The sequence below is a fragment of the Stigmatopora nigra genome, chromosome 12 (assembly GCF_051989575.1).
Source record: "Stigmatopora nigra isolate UIUO_SnigA chromosome 12, RoL_Snig_1.1, whole genome shotgun sequence".
NCBI lineage: Eukaryota > Metazoa > Chordata > Actinopteri > Syngnathiformes > Syngnathidae > Stigmatopora > Stigmatopora nigra.
Window position 1 is genome coordinate 994139 of NC_135519.1, and position 18077 is coordinate 1012215.

General features: G+C 39.6%; 1 protein-coding gene across 1 annotated transcript in view; it reads right to left on the reverse strand.

The window, feature by feature from the left end:
* Positions 1-5287: 5287 nt before the first annotated feature.
* Positions 5288-18077, reverse strand: part of slc2a15a (solute carrier family 2 member 15a) — a 38383-nt gene continuing 25593 nt past the window's right edge. Inside the window, exons 8-12 of the mRNA XM_077730229.1 lie at positions 16687-16797; positions 16494-16595; positions 14933-15008; positions 11239-11366; positions 5288-10162 (exon numbers count right to left, since the gene is read on the reverse strand). Of these exons, the coding sequence (XP_077586355.1) occupies positions 9908-10162; positions 11239-11366; positions 14933-15008; positions 16494-16595; positions 16687-16797 (672 nt within the window). The 3' untranslated portion in view covers positions 5288-9907. The remainder of the gene's footprint in view (positions 10163-11238; positions 11367-14932; positions 15009-16493; positions 16596-16686; positions 16798-18077) is intronic.

Consider the following 18077-nt stretch of genomic DNA (forward strand, 5'->3'; position numbering starts at 1 on the left):
GCATGACTGGATGTTTGGTCGACGAATGTTTGGTCGACGGACTCTTGGTCCCCAGACGTTTTGTCAAACGGACGTTTGGTCGCCGGATTCGCTCGCTCTCAAAATTATAATCCTGAGAGAGAGAACTGTCCGTCGACCAATCGTCCGTCGACCAAACGTCTGGGTACCTTTTTATTGGTCATCGTACAATTCAACAATTCCCACTTTCAGTTGTTCTGCAAACAAGAAAAGAGTCGTGTGAAGTGATGCCCTCAACACTGACAACTTAATGATACAACTATTTAGAGAGACCAATCAAGCTTTTTAGGGAATAATTCTTCCTGAGTATTTCAATTAAAGTCGGCATGGATTATATTTATTTGTGGAGAACAGTAAAAAATATTGGCTGGATAGTTCTGTGCAAAAGAGCGCTTGTGCTGAATATACTTCTGCAGCAGGGAGTGGTGGTCGAGTTAACATCTTTATTTTGTTTCCACTGCTCGTGATCATATGTGAGGGTAGATATTTCTTTACCGCGACAGGCCGACACAAGGTTGCCTTTCTTATACATGTATATTAATTTTAGTTGATACGTTTATAATTTGAGACTGGTAGTAAAAAGCATGATTCAGCATCACTCAGTGTCCTAACCTGAGAGCACTTACTTGAAAAACCAGTCAGTATTCATCTTCAGTTGCAAATAATAATTCCAAGTAAGAAGCTTATGAAGAGGTATTCAAAAAAGATTTGATCCACTTCAGTTTATAGGCAATGTCATGAAAACATCATACCTTGAAGAAGTTAATCTAAAATACCAATACAAATAAAGTTGGTGCCTTATGTTGAACATCGAGAAAAACATGTGCTATGAAACAAACAAACAAAAAAAGATTCACAAACCGAGTCTACTAACCTTCACATTTAAGTTAGGAAACAACCAAGACACATTATTTAATTTCAACCTGATAAAGGTTTCTGTTTTGAGAAAATCATTATCCCTTCAACAAATTTCAAAGAGGTGGGACACAGTCATCAGAGGTGCCAACCTGTGTTGACCCCATTTCCAGAGTACCCTTGTCCCATTTCCGGAGTTTATCCGGAGTGAAGGCAATTCACGCAAGAAGAATCGTTCGTCAAAACTTGTAACTCGGATGATTCACAATGCACTCGTGTTACCGAATTCTTCCAGTTTTTAGTGCAGTTGAATAAAGATGGCGGAAGCTGTAGTGTGGTGGTGTGAATTTCGAGGCATTTAAATTGGAAATTTAGCGGAAGTGGGGGTAAGGGATAAGACTCCGCAGGTGGATGACTGGTAGGCAATCGTCGGCATGAGGGCCGACGGCTTCCTGCTGGGTCCAGGAGTGGTCGGATCATACTGTTACGTAAGTGTGGCGTCGTAGTTGGTAGGACCCAAATGCAAGGAAGCAATCACAGGAACAAGAATGTGATGTTCTAACTAAACTTTAATACTTAAGGCAGAAATCTTTATAAAATAACAAGGACTTAGAAATCAAATCACAAAATCAAACCTGGTATGTACGACATGGAAGAGGGAGCATGGCATGGCAACGTGGCATGGAGCAAATAAAGCAGACGATCTGACAAAGACTAACAAACACACATGGTTTAATTAGACAGAAAAGGGTTGATTACAAAGTACACGTAGCTGGGTAATCATAATCGGACATAGGCTTTGTCATCATCATTGACTCGACAAAAGCCTAATTGTCATCATACCCAGCTGCGTATGACAAAATTGGTAAAAAAAAATCATGAAATTGGTAGAGAGGTAAGAGAAAGGGAAGCTCGGAAGGACACAAGAAGTGAAAAGCAAACAAACCAAATTAACCCCAACTAACCCAAACAAACATATTTTTGTTGCCTGCTTCCTGCTACTGCGTTGCTACCCGTCATTCCTCTCAATGACGCTGAGGATGACAGCGTTTGGGATGCCGGCCAGGTAACGGCGTTCAGTAAGAGGCATTGGGGTGTGCCACGGCAGGGCAAGAGGAGTGGGAATATACTCAACAGCCGAGCTCCTACCTACCGCAGCCCTGTCTCAGTTTTTTTTCCTTTATGGTTGGGAACTGTGGTATGCTCTTCCTTCTCCTCCCCTTTGAGACGCTGAGGAGGGACAGGGTTCAGGGAGCCTGCCAGGAGCAGATGATAGTCGATGGACAAACTCCCGAGCCGGCTCCCCGTTCTCCCGTGCCGGATCCTGGCAGCCGCTCTCAATTGCCCGTTCCCGCTAGCTGCGCTCAAGTGCCTGTTCCCGCTAGCTGCGCTCAAGTGCCTGTTCCTGCTATCCGCGTTTTGTATTTCCTCATTCAAATCATTTAAATACTATCATATTTCAATATCTAAACACTTAAATATGTAAGCTTAAGTGCAATTACATAATGAAATGGCTTTTGGTTTTTTAAATATAAATTAGCCAATCTACTGTGATAAAACAACTAAATATAACTGCATCAATTTGAGTTCCACACCGAGGAGGACCTAATCTAGTTCATTTTTTATCTTGAAATTGCACTAAAACTCCACAGGCTGCTAACCACTTTACTCATTTTTTATACATTAATTGGTTCCAGAACTTTTTCCGTAACTTGAAGATTTGGTAAATGGATTGGTACTTTAAATGTAAATTATCCAATTTGTTCCACTGTCCTCACACAACTACCAACTAAACCTTTTAAAATTGGTCAAAGTGTACCAATTTTGTATGGAAGACGTGAAGAAACACAAAAATGAGAGAAAATTCGGAGAAAATATTTTTAATGTCTTAAAATGAATTTCAAGCTTACAAAAACTATCCGTGTTGAAACGAAGGGGAACAAGAAGAGATAGCACACGACCACTATCATGTCTTGTTTTGGGTGGATGTTTATGTGAGTGTGTGTGTTTGCTTTTCGTCTCTTCTTTCCCTCTGAGCGCCGCGGACCAGGGGAAGCCCTGTGGGTCTGGGACACAAGAGGCGAAAAAATCAAACAGAGACACACATACATCCACCCAAAACCCTAACAAAACATGACAACTACATGAACACATGGACACAGGTCTTATAAATGCAACATAAAGAATTCAAACAACAACATAAACAACATTAATCAACAAGAAAACATTAACGTTTTATGAGTTCTTTGGAATATTATTTTTCTCCTATTTTATTCGTTGCTTACCTGTTTGGATTGCACTGCCCTTCTGCCGTGCTGGTTGACGGACGATTTGAAAAAAAATATATATATATCCAAAGGCAATTGTTTTTGACGACTTTTAATAATGTTTCTATAATGCATCAGAAAAAGTGGACGATCGCACAACTCCTAGATACTTTTCCTGGATGTAATTTTTTTTCTACGAAGACAGAAAGTTGGTGAAATTTCTCAAGCATTTCTTTGATTTTGCTGATGCAATGGTCGTCACTTCTCTTCGTCTTCGTTCTCATTTTATCCCCTTGTGGTATTGTCTAGTGTAATATTAAATCTAGAGTGTTTGTTTTTATGCCCCTTGAGCAACTTGTCATCCACGCTGACCACTTCTTTTCATTCGCAGCAATAATTTTCTTGGGAGCCATGATGATAAAAACAGAAGCATTTGCTTTATTCACACTTGGAAAAACTCAACAACAAAAAACACTTTCCATGAGGCATGCTTCCATGAGACCAAGTGACACCAAAAAAAAATTCCACTCAACTGTTTATGAATATGTCTGTAGCGTTATTTGGCGTGTAGCGGTGTGGTGTTCATTTAATAACATTTACAGCTGTTGCACCCTGCATTTTATTCTTGAAACACAGGGAGAAATAATCAGTGGAAGGAGCAACACCTCAGTGCCGCTGGAAAGTCGGAGGTGGACAAAAGTACTGGGAGAAGAAGTGATGCTTCAGACCAACCATTCCATTATGGGAAAAGATGGAATAGCTGTCGGTGCTTACCAGGCCGGAAACAGAGTCGAGGGATTCTACTCTGCTATTGTTGTCTTTAGCTCCAGACTACTGAGGAACTGTGCGGATAAGCTTGGAAGAGAGATGGTACCGCTCAAGTGGCATCTGGTGGCAGTAACTTTGTCCGCTCTTGCTCATTTTGTGTTTTTGCTGCTTTTCTGTCTGAATTATTTGATTTGGTGATTCTTAATGATCCCATATACTTTGCTTTGCTATGTACGTTGTGCTTTTGCTTTGTTGTTCTGCGGCCTTACCGACTGTATTGTCTAACTTGTAACTATGTTTAACTATGCCTTTTCTATATCTGCATTCTGCATATTCTCTACCCTGATCACAGTCTGCAGAACTTGTGGAAGACTTCCTGTCTGTATTTGCATTCTCACCCTCCTGCTACTGTCACAAAGAAATTTCCCAAATAAGGGATTGTTAGACTTCAAGTTTTAACACCTGAGTCCAATTCCTTAACTCTGTCTTATCCCGTCTAACAATGGAGCGTGTTCAGCATCGGAGGAGACAGACCAGGGTTGAGCGAGTTAATCCACAGATGATTTATTCCTGACAAATTAAAACTGGTCCACAACTGTCAGGAGGGGTCTTTTTCTTCGGAATTCACACTCTCCATCCTGGAATCCACATCGTCCAAACCGCTGTCTCTGCTTGTCCTTTGAAGTCCGGACCATCTTTCCAGCTCCTTGTCTTCTCTGTCCTTTGAAGGAAAGTAGCACAATGGAATCATGGTGCTAGACTTAATTAGGATATTCCCTGTGTGGAAATTTATAAAAATGGTAATGAAATGATGAGCAATTGATCCTTTTTGAAGCCTTTTTCTTTTTAATAAAAATATCCTTTCTGACATACAGCTCTGAAAATGTCATTTTTAATAGATAATGATGATTATTTTGTGATAACAATGAATTATTATTCTCAAGTGTTAATGGATTTTATTTTTTTTATTTCTGAATCTGGTTTTGCAACTTCCAATTTGTGGACATGACAAATACGATCTGAAAGTTTCACTTTTCTTCCTGACAAATTGATGCACTAGTGTTAAAGTATTTGATTTCCCAGTCTAGAGAATGAACTCACCTGACCTTCTCAGAACATGCCTTTTCTCTTGCAGGACCGCATCAGCGGACTGAAATAGCAAGGAAGGTTCGCATTGTGATTGGTCTTGACACCTTTCAAATCTGAATACATAGATACTGTTGGGTAGAACTGTATTTGCAATGGATTTTTAAAAACATAATAATTGATGTGTGAGTCTATTACTCTTAGGATTCGCGGTGGCGGAGGGAATCCGGGAGCAGACACATGAGGGGCACAGGTAGGGGGTAAAATGCATTTATTAAACAAGGGGATGAGCAGTCACTTGGAAGCTGCCAGTGAGGCATTTTGCCGACTGGCACTAAATTGATGCATGCATGGTATCCGAAGAAAGGCGTAGAGAGCAGATCCTAGATCCCAAGATCCAAATGCATTCAAATTGGGAGCTAAAGATAAGAGTCAACTTACACGACAACTGACAGTTAAATCAGGCGAGTTAATTGGGCAATGTGTTAATGCATCCACTAGACCTTTAGAGGTGGATGATGGTGATTGCTGCCACCTTTGGTTACCCGACCCGTGTGACAATCGACCTGCAATCAAATAAAACAACTCCTCACCTGCACCAGTCTAGGAGGCCCTAAAGGTAACAACTTAGACAAAATAGGATTTTTTTTAATGATTCACATTTCAACAGGGGTCTTATTTGCATCTATTGAAATATTTTTAGTTTACAGACAATTTGACATGTTTGGATGAAAATTATGTAGTATTTTTTGTGCTAAGGGACAATCATCCAGAGTTGTCTGATATGATAATTACATGCCAATTTTTTTCTTGATATCTCTTACATTTTTCAGATGCTTAATTATCACAATCTACCCACTCTGATGAAATAGTTGTACCATTCTTCAAGAATTGTGTGTAATGAATTTAAAATGTAAGAAGTGTTTATGCGGGCTAACAAATATGAATAAAAAGAGATTCTGATTGATAATTAATGGTTGGGGGAAAAGTCTTTTTTTAAATATATATTATGAACTCCAAAACACAATGGAATGTGTTTATTTCCCACTTCCTGAAGCAAAAAAAGACTGTTCTCACAGCGTGTGTGGTTGTGTGTGTACATTGGGGGTGGGAACAAGCTGTACAAGTTGATTCATCTGATGTGACATTAGGTGGCTCTCTGACAGGAGCTGTCGCTAAAATAGCAGGGGGGTCCTTATCAATCAACCCCTCCCCTCCAGCCGCCAATCAAATCTCCAAACTACGGCAACCTAATCCTTTAATCAAGACCAGGGGTGGGCAAAACAGTCTTTGAGGGCGGCTGTGGGTGCAGGTTTTTGCTCCAACCGATCCAACACAGACACTTTAACCAATTATATTTCTGCAGAAAAAGAGAAGCACCTGACTACAATCCACTTATTGCACTTGTAAGACATCAGATTGGTGAAAAGGTGTCCTCCTTATGGATTGGAATGAAAACCCACGTCCATTGCAGCCCTTTGTGAATTATTTGCCCACCCCCAGTTGTCGCATCGCTCTCCCACAAAATCTGAGTCTGCAATTACAATTACATGCTAATTGCTCTTTATGTTTTTATCTTTAAGTCTGTATTTCAGGAAAAATCAACATCCGATCTTTTTAATTTTGAGACCACCGTCAAAACTGTGAGGCCAACATGATAACCTAGGGCTGGGAAAACTTTTTGGCCCGTGGGCCACATTGACTTTAAAAATTTGACAGCTGGGCCGGGGCAGCACAAGATACGATACATATAAAAAAAAAACTGCATCCGTTAAAAGTACATATGAAACATAAACAGAAAAAAGGACTAAAGTATCAACATACTCATCTCTCATCATTAAAGTAAAAAATATAAAGTACAAAGTAAAGTAAAAAGGAATGTATTAAGAAATATTAAAATTTAATTTAATAGAGGGGCTGTAAAACACAAAAAACAAATAAGAGTGGACAGAGCTCTTGCTACTGGCTTTCGCGTGACGGCGCCATCTTGGAGAGAAAAAAACTCTTTGGACAACATCAACGGGCCGAATGTGGCCTCTGGGCCGTAGTTTGCCAAAGTATGCGCTAACCACTCAGCCGCCGTGTACAAATATGTTTTATGAACATTTGCATTTGCATAGCGTCACAATCCTATACAATGTCAAACAACATTGTTTTAAATGGCTGGAAGATTAATTAAACAGTCCTAAATGATCACATTCAACTGTAGCAGGTTAAAATAACCGAAAGGTGAGTTTGAACATTTCATTCAGAAATATATAAACTCTCAAGAACAGCGCACAAATAAGCAGTAGCCCCCACTTCCAAGAGAGCCATTTCGATTCGATTCCTCCCATTTTCTTGCTCAACCATTTGCAATTTGCAGGTTTAGTAGTTATGCCATATAACGTACAATACAAAAGTATTGCTTTGGCGTTGTCCGGTGTCAACTCATTACCAAACAACTATTTATTTAACAGAGGAGAGGAGCCACGTACTTTCATCCAGGCTGTAGCAATGTGTTGGAGGATAAAGTACTTTGCTGCCGTCTCCTGGCAATTATAAGCAATTACAAACCTTAAGTGCCTACATCACTTACTCAGATAGTTTCTGTTTGCATCATTTCTCGTTCCCTTCCCCACAGAGAGGGATCCAGAAAGAAATATCTTGTTATCATTATAGAGTTCTGACTCACACCCTAAATCCTAGATTTTTACTTGCACGTAGAGCAGTTTACATCTTTGAAATCGATTCCAAATGTGAAAAAAATTGAGAAAAAAACATTCGTCTTTATCAATATTTACCTTTTTTTGTCTATAAAATATAATAGTATAATCCAATCACTGCCTCTGTAGTCCACATGGCCTCCCAAAACTGAATGATCACACAGTCACCTCATTATTTCCATGTATGATTGCCTGGAGGTCCCAATTGAAAAACTGGGGACCGCACTCTGAATTTAATTGAATTTAATTCCAAACTAAAATCTAAATGTTGCTATATGCCTAAATTGTGACAGTTGCCACAAGGATTACAGCCTATTTATACATCATGATGCTCCATCATGATGTTTTTCCCGACTCACGTTTGTCCCTCCCACAAACTGTCTTTGTGGTGTTCCGTGAACAATCTCACACTAAACACCGCAAAAACTAAAGAAATAATCATTGACTTTCGCAAATGCAACACAGATCTGGCCCCACTGATCATAAATGGAGGATGGGTAGACAGGGTCCAGTCCTTCAAATACCTGATGCTCCACGTCACGGACTAGCTCTCCTGGTCTACCAACACCACAGCAGTGGTGAAGGAAGCCCAGAAACGACTCCATTTCCTGAGGGTACTCAGGAGGAACAACTTGGACACTAAGATTCTGGTAACTTTCTATAGATCCACTGTGCAAAGCATCTTTGCGCGCTGCTTTACAGTATGGTATGCTGGAAGCACGGCAGGAGCATTTGGTCTAGAATCTAGATAGAGAACAGGGTAGGTAGGTACCCAAAAACACCGTTTTTACCAGTTATTTATTAATGAACCTATAACTTATATATTGTGTGAAAGGCACAAATGAGGAGTTTTTGACATTCAGTAATCTTAAACAAACATTATTTGGGCTGTCTTTAGTCAGTGTAATTTAACAATTGTCATCATGTGGTCGTGAATGGAATTGATTGGCTGGAAGTAGTGTGACAAACGCACAGTGGTACCTCGACACACGAGTGCCCCGACATATGAGCAATTTGAGATACGTGTAAAATTTCGGGCAAATATTCATCTTCAGATATGAGAACATTATCGATATAAGAGCAGACAGCAGACTCGTGAGGCTGCTCAATTTTTTCCCCGTTAGTTATTGCGAGGCGATTGCTAATACGAAAGTTATATATGCTACTTCTCGTTGGCAAGTGGTCGTGCGTTATCCTATTTTAAGGACATTTGTGTGCATCATTTTCGGAATATTTTGAAAGGATTAGAAAAGCAAACAGCCCCTCGATAGGTTGCATTTGAAATCAGGGTGGAGGCGGGCAAATAGAGTCAACCCGGTAGAAGAAAGGTATTAAAATTTAAAACAAAATTTGAATTAAATTTGGTGTAAGGTTAGAATAATCTTATTTTTGAGTGTCTGCATCTTAAATGAAGTTCATTTAAATCTGTTTATGTTATGTTACGAGCGCATTGCCATGCAAAAAGTCTCTGTCCCTCTTGCTCAATCCTCCGCGAAATCCGTTTAATTTTAGTTCTATAAAACACATTTTAGTATATTATTAAACTACCAGTTATTTTTTACTTTGTTGATAGTTGGAAAATTAGAACATATAAAACATTTTTTCCATTCCAATATCCTGTTTTTGGTGTTTTTTCAGAGGGTTGTAACGAATTCATTTGTTTTAGTTCATTTCGATGGGAAATGTTCATTTGAGTTGCGAGAAAATCGACATACGAGCTCAGTCCCGGAACAAATTAAGCTCGTATCTCGAGATACCAATATATACACAACAAAATCCATCATACTATATCATGATCTGAGGGTGTGTCACATACAAGTCTTTTCGAGTAAAGCATTTCATTTTTTTTTAGGTTCAGTACTGTTTTTAGAGTACAGTCCGATTTAAAACGGGTTAAGCAAAGAGTGTGTTCATATGAACAAACAGTATTAAATTACATTGTTGTGAGGTGCCCAAAAGCTATTTTTCAGTATTGTAAACCTTAAGATTTGAGTAAATACTTTAAAAGAAACACTTCAGTAAAACCATGTGCCAATCTCTTGCAGTTTAAGTTGTTTCCAACTGACCTGTGCCTGGGAAATGAACTGTAATGGAATTTTAAAAATTGTTTGAACAGTTAATTGATGCAATCTTCGGCCTAAAACTAGTGGTATTCTTAGCACACTTTAAAAAATAGATCTAAAGTATGACTAAAAATGTCAAACAATTTTAAGGTACAGATGAAGAGCTCTCAAACTCCGACGAATGATTTTCTAGGACTCCGTAGCCGTTCATCGTCTTCAACTTCAGATGATCCACCAGGAGAAGACACTGTGTCTCTTGAACTGCCTCCTTATTAGAGAACATCTGGCTTATCTCCATGAATGTCTTGTTTTTGGTCTCAGGTATGACCATGTAGACATATACGGCCACAGTCAGACAAATACTGGCAAAGACCAAGTAACAGTAAGAACCAGCTGACATCTAATTGTGGGGCAAAATAGGAAACAAAATATGGAGAGACACATTAGGTGCAAAATTCCAATAATTAATGGTGTAGATGTGTTGTTAAAGCCTTGGATGGTGAAAACAAGGACAACCAACATCAAGCTTTTCTCATTAAATCACATTCATTCATTCTCCATCTCACTTATCCTCACAGGGTTGTAGCAGGATAGCACCCTGAATTAGGTGCCAGCCACCAGCAGGGCACAAGGAGACGTTAAATCGCGAGTATATTCCTATTTTTCTGCGTGGAGTTTGCTTGCACACATGTGCACTAACCTTAGGCCAATGGAAGGCCAGCAAAGTAATGGAAGAGCAACTTTGTCCCGAAAATTTCAAAATAAAATACAGGATGCTACAAGAGTACGTTTTTTTTCTTTTAGATTTGAAATTTGCTGAATATTTCATGTATAAAGATGTTTATTAAGCCACGGTACAACTGCAAAAATGTAGTATGTTTTATATGATCTTTGAACGCTAATACCAGCAATAAAATATGTCTTTGGGGCCCATCATGTTCCCCTTATTTAAGAGTTTTACAGTGCAACAATGGTTAAAAAGAAACAAATAGCCATATATTAATCTTTTGCATTTAATATACTAAATATGTTTTTTCTTGCAGCCCGCAAGCTGAATGGTTGGCACTCGACCTCACAGTTCTGGGGAAGAAGGTTTCATTCCAGGTCGGTCCACAGTGTGTGGGATTTGCATGTTCTCTCTGGGCTTGTGTTGGTTTTCTCTTGTTATCCCGGTTTCTTCCCACATGTCAAAAACATGCATACATAGTAGGCTGGTTTAACACTCTAAATAGACCCTAGGTATGAGTGTGAGCATGAATGGTTGTCTGTCTCTCTGTGCCCTGCAATTGGCTGGCCACGATTCAGGGTGTCCCTCACCTGTTGCCTGTAGTTAGCTGGGATATGCTCCAGCACCCCCAGCGACCATTGTGAGGATAAGCGGTTCAGAAAATCAATGAATGAATGAATGTTTTTTTCTTTTTCGTGTACATTTTTTGTATTACTCAGGATTTTCTAAAGACTGGTCAATTCTTTCACCTGTAAAAAGGGGAAGACAAAGCCCACAGTAAAGTTGGAGAGCCAGTTCAGAGATCCTCCCACGATGTAGGCTGCCGGGCGATGAGATTGTTTAAAAAGTTCCGCTGTAACCAAGAAGGGAACCCCCGCTGTAACAGGCAAACATATGCATTTGTTATTACATGTTTCCATTCACAGTATGTACATTTATATTACCACAATGGTAAAGAGTTAAACAGAAACACATTCAATGAAAAGTAAACAATCATCAGGTGAATCTGGTGTTGAAACTCCCTGAATCCCCCTGTTTCACGTGGGAATATTTGAATTAAGGGTGCCCTATCACCTGGAGGCATGATCACCAGCAGAAAAAAAGAATAAAAAAAGGAAACAGTAATTCTACTCTGATTTAGCCATTCCATTACCACTTTTGATACGTGTTTGGGGTCATTGTGCGGTTGGAACACCCAACTGCACCCAAGACCCAATCTTTGGGCTGATGACTTTAAGTTATCTTGAAGAAATTGAAGGTAATCCTCCTTCTTCATTATACCATTTACTCTCTGTAAAGCACCAGTTCCATTGGTGGCAAAACAGCCCCACAGCATAATATTAACACCACCGTGCTTGACGGTATGCATGGTGTACTTGGGGTTAAAGGCCTCACCTTTTCTCCTTCAAACATATTGCTAGGGATTGTGGCCGAACAGCTCGATTTTGTTTCGTCTGACCACAGAACTTTTCTCCAAAAGGTCTTATCTTTGTCAATGTGATCAGCAGCAAACTTCAGTCGAGTCTTAAGCTGCCGCTTTTGGAGCAAGGGCTTTCTTCTTGCATGGCAGCCTCTCAGTCCATGGAGATGCAAAACGCGCTTGACTGTAGACACTGACACCTGTGTTCCAGCAGCTTCTAATTTTTGGCAGATCAGCTTTTTGGGGATTCTCGGTTGAATCTTCACCCTCCTGACCAATTTTCTCTCAGCAGCAGGTAATAGCTTGTGCTTTCTTCCTGATCGTGGCAGTGACAAAACATTACCATGCACCTTATACTTACAAAAAATTGTTTGCACTGTTGCTCGTGGGACCTGCAGCTGCTTTGAAATGGCTCTAAATGACTTTCCTGACTTGTTCAAGTCAAGGATTAGCTTTTTCAGATCCACGCTGAGCTCCTTTGACTTTCCCATTGTAACGTTTGTGGGTGTTTGCATCCAATGAGTATTTAAATGGCCTCAGAGAAGTCAACAGCTGTCGTCACTTATAATCACTCGCAAGAAGTTAAGAGGCCATGCTATGAAGCTCGTTTCACCGACACAACTTTTGAAGTCACCAAAATTGCTAATTTGTGTTGCAGTACGTATATTTTTGACCCACAGATTGGATCACTTTTTCTGTTAACCCATAAAAGAAATAAACTTCATGACTGTTTTTGTGACAAAGAAGTATCTGTTCCAATGACTCTATCAGAGAAAAATCAGTTGTAGAAATAACTGGAAACTCAAGAGAGCCATGACATTATGTTCTTCGCAAGTGTGTGTAAACTTTGGACCACATCTGTATATGTAGATATGATAGATTGTAGCCCAGGGCCAATTACCATCTTTAGTCCCTTGTTGTTGTGGGACAATTCCAAAAGAAAATAAGGGATGTGAGAAATACATTTCCGTTTTTTGGGATTTCGTAACTTAGATTTTGTTTTTGTATTTTTGGGAGAATCTTTTGCTTATTCAAGGGTTTCGGAACCGTAAAATTTTGTACCAAGAGGCATTCATAAATAGAGGTAAACCTGTATATAGTTGATTGATTAGCTATATCCTTGAAATTTCAATTGGCTAAATTTTATCAGAGGCTCTTAATGATTGTATGATTGTCATCTCCTTTTTCCAACTAACTGCTGACTGTTAAGGTATGGTCAGGAATAATTAATTTGCTGCCTCTTATAAACTGTCAACTCTTAATATTATAGCAGAGGTCCATTTGTGATGTTCACACTTACAGTGCGGTGAAAAGGTATTTTCCCCCTTTCTTATTTCAGTTTTTTTTTTTTCATATTTATCACACACAGACTATCAAATCAGTTTTCATACGACACAGAGACAACCCAGGGAAAAGAAAATATACAATTGCTGAATGATGATTTTATTTACCAAGGCCGAAAAAACTACAAACTTATCTGGCCGTCTGAGAAAAAGTAATTGCTTTGTTGAATCACAAAATAACTGTGACTAATCAAAATTTCACAGGCCACACCCACACACTTAAAATGGAATGTGTCAGAAAAAGTGAAGTAGGCTACAAGATCAGAGCATCATCCTACATTCCAAAGAAATTCAAGAAGAAATGCGAAAAAAAGTGATGGAAATCTATCAGTCTGGAATGGAGAGAACTGTGAACATTGGCAGGCCTTTTCAGGAGGGGTCAGCCAGCTAAAATTACTCCAAGAGTGCGAGACTTATCCAGGAGGTCAAAAAGAACCTAGAAAAGCACGGAAAGAACTGCAAGCCTCACTAACCTCAGTTAAGGTCAATGTTCATGACTCTATTATAAGTAAAACACTGACCAAAGCCGCCATCCATGGCAGAGTTCAAAGCCGGAAACCATCGCTGTCCAAAAAGAATATAAAGGCTCGTCTCATGTTTGCCCAAAAAATGTTGATGATCCTTCACACTTTTGGAAGAACATTCTGTAGACTGATGAGTCCAAATATGAACTTATTGGAAGGTGTGTGGCCCGTTACATTTAGGGAAAAAATGGCACAGCACTCCTTCAAAAAAAACAACAGTACTAACAGTGAAGCCTGGTGGTGGCAGTGTGATAGTCTGGGGCTGCTTTGCTACCACAGGACCAGGACGACCTGCTGTAATTGATGGAAGAATGAATTCTGCTGTCTACCAGCAAATTTTGAAGGAGAACGTCTGTCCCTCGGTGTGTTCAAATTCGACTGCTCTTGATGCATGTATCATGACAACGATCCGAGACACATCAGCATCTCTACCTCTGAAAGGCTAAAAAAAACAAACAAAGTCAAGATTTTGGAGTGGCCAAGTCGAAGTCCGGATTTAATCCCATTGAAATGTTCTGGTGTGATCTGAATTGGGCTGTTCATGCTAGAAAACCCTCTTGTTTTACAGAATTGAAACAATTCTGCACAGAAGAATGGGCCAAAATCCTCCAAAGCGTTGTGAAAGACACAAATTATCGTTTATGCTTGATTTCAGTTATTGCTGCAAAATGTGGCACAACCCGTTGTTATGTTCAGGGGGCAATTACTTTTCCACAGAAGGCCAGAGAAGTTTGTATTTTTTTCTGCCTTGTTAAATAAAATCATCATTTAGAAACTGCATTTTCTAATTCCTTGGGTTATCTATGTGTCATATGCAAATACATATGCAAAAAACAACAACACAGAAATCAGGAAGGGGCCAAGTACTTTTTCATGGCACTGTATGTGTATTTGTGAGTATTGGTAGATTTCAAGTGCTGGTTAGCTCGATTTTGCAAAATGTGACTGTGCCACCCTCAGCAGTGAGTACCAAATCAGTGTCTGAAGACCTGTATTATTTCCATCAACATGTTTCATGTATTTAAATCCAGACATAAAAAAAAACAACCCACCGACCCACGCACAAACCCACCCAATACATGGAAGAAAATTGACTTCGCAAACCAAGTGAGCTTTTTTGTCATAAAAAATGAACATCGGGTGAAGAGGAACTTGCCTGGGCCAATACAGAATCCAGCGATAATGCCGACAACACAGCATACACTCAAATAACGCATGAAAGACAAATGAGTCTGGAGAAAGAGAAAATCAGGTGTCATTTTGGTAATAACAGAAAAGTAGATATTTTAATACTTGTTAAATATATTTTCCTATGTTTTGGCTAACACCATACACATTATAAAAATGTACGCCATTAAAAATATTTGACCAAAAGTTATATATGTCTAAAATCGAATATGTTCTGTACATGAATAAAGTGGGTTTGCGTTTGAAAATCGCACACGTTTACATTCTTAGATATTATAGATTCTGAGTGTTAAGATGCTGCTTTTTTCCAGGTGCTTTTATCAAAAGCGTAGACTAAGAACAATGACGCAAAGATATGGTGCTGCTTCTCTGTTGTAGCCATTTTGTGCACTGGGCTACAAGGTGCTCAACTCTGTGAGCTGTTCAATATGGACAAGTAGTTTGACAGCTAATAGGACAGTCATTTTATGTATCTGGTTAAAAACACAGTCATTGGGTTGTTTGTAGATGTTTTTTTTTTCATAAGAATCTCAATTTCATCACAATTTCGGAACTGTTTTATCCTCACTAGGGTCACGGGGGTGCCGGAGCCTATCCCAGCTGAATTCGGGCCATAAGTGGTGGACACCCTGAATTGATGGCCAGGCAATTGCAAAACACAAGGAGACAAACAACCATTCATGCTCACACTCATACAAAGGGGCAATTTAGCCTACCATGCATGTCTTTGGAATGTGAGAGGAAACCGGAGTACCCGGAAAAACCCACACAGGCCCGGGTAGAACATGCGGACTCCACACCTGGATTTGAACCCTGGTCCTCTACTGTGAGACCGACGCGCTAACCACTCATCTTTCTTAACAGACGTTATTTTGAACAATAACATTGAAATTCATGCAGCACTTTCTATTCTTTTTATAACCAAAAAACTATACTTACTATCATTGCCATTTTGTCAAATTGGGCAAGCAGAAGTTCTCTGTGCATATAGCAATTTGTGTGATTATGTTACTGTACCACTAGCCGTTTGGCTACTATCTAATTCAGATTTTAAAATGATTCAATTGGGAGGTACAGACAGACATCCAGAGATGGCCACATCATCTGTTCAAAGTCCAGTCCTTTTAAAGTTTTGGTCAAAACATTCAGGTTCATACAGCAAGATTGCCGTCAATGGAAAAAAGTGCTTGACCACACATTTACGACATAATTTTAACACTGACTTGATACCTATCTAGAGTGTGGTCTGCTTTTATAGCTGGGATAGGCTGAGATAACCCTCCAACAGTTAGGGGGTTAGGACCTAACCTGGAACCCTTACGAGCATGCACGGTATGGATTAAAACTGAATGAATGTGAGCAACAATATGTGTAAACAATCACAAGAATGTCATGATAGCAATTGCAATCTAAATTAGGAATTGGTGCCCATCCATGAATAAATGTTAACCTAGTAGGGGCTGACTAACATTAGTAGTGGTCAGCAGTATTGGTTTGACCCATTTATCTAAAGATACAAACATTTTTACCTGTAAAATGAGGGTGAAAGTTATCCCAGAACTGCAGATTCCCATCATGGTGAAACCTCCAACCATAAGATACCTCCTCCCCAGCTTCTCTATGGTGAAACACTACAGGAGAACACCATTGGTAAAAACACACATTTTCAAGGGTCTGCATGCTTTAAACTTTTTCAATTGTATGGAAATACTATGATCTTACCCCAATGAGTCCAGCAATGATCTCAATTACTCCTGTGCCTGCTGTTGTGTATGGGATTTCTCTTGCAGGTATTCCAGCATTCTCAAATATATCATTGGTATAGAACCAAATCTATCAAGAAAAAAAGTTTTTTGTGAAGGAATTTGAAATTGCAGCAATCATCATGACTTGTATGAAAAATAAACCCTAACATTGTTGGGGTCTCTGCCCCTTCCTTCCTGAGACCTGCCTCTTCCAAAGCAGGAAAAGAATGTTTATTTGATTACATTTAATCATCAGCGAGCTTTAAAACCCAACTGGACGCAACAACATATAATTTTATCAACTTGTCTGGTTTCTATGTTAGTTGCATCATGCGTTCCTTGTGGGTTTGTTTTGAGCTCTGACTCACTGTTCTCGTCTCAGGACCTGCTCTGGATGCTCCATGCCGGATTACATCCCTATGATCCATTTCCCTTCTAGTTGGCGATCTGCCTATTTCACACCTTACGTTTCCAGCCTAGTTGGCGATCTGCCTATTTCATACCTTACGTCTCCGGCCTAGTTGGCGATCTGCCTATTTCACACCTTACATTTCTCCGGACTGTGCATGTGGAGATCCTCACCGCCTGCCCGCAGACACTTTTTTGTTTTGACAAAGATGAAGAACATGGACAAAGATAAGACCTTCTGGAGGAAAGTTCTGTGGTCAGATGGAACAAAATTGAGCTGTTTGGCCACAATGCCCAGCAATATGTTTGGAGGAGAAAAGGTGAGGCCTTTAACCCCAAGTACATGCCTACAATCAAGCACGGTGGTGGTTATGCTTTAGGGCTGTTTTCTGCAAATGGAACTGGTGCTTTACAGAGAGTAAATGGTATAATGAAGGAGGATTATCATCAAAGACTAATCCCACTAAAAGAGACATCTGAGGACATCTCTGGTGAGCCACATGAATGTTTGCATTTGTTGACAGTTGCCAAATGTGCATCAGCTAAAAAGCGACAATTCAAACATGATACCTCGCTGGGGAGGCATTTGTAAACAAAGCAAGACAAGAAATTTGTGACAGATAAGGTGAGTGAGCGAGGGGAGAAATGCTGCTTTTGAAGCGAGGCTAAAGGCCACAGTTAGCGGCTAAGAGCGCACTTCCGTTAAGCATTTCATAATAAAGCAAAACTTGGCCTGCAGGAAATTCAGGGTTCAGGGTTCTGCGATTACTGTCACAGTTATTTTTCGGATTTCAAACAAAAATGTCTTTACAGGTGATGGACAATCTGTTTGGTAAAAGATTGATTTGGTAAAAGATTGATTTGGTAAAAGATTGATTTGGTGAAAACGTTGGAATTGGGAATAGAGCGAGATAGTAATATTTTGACCCATTTGTGGAATTTGAAGGACTTAATTAAAGA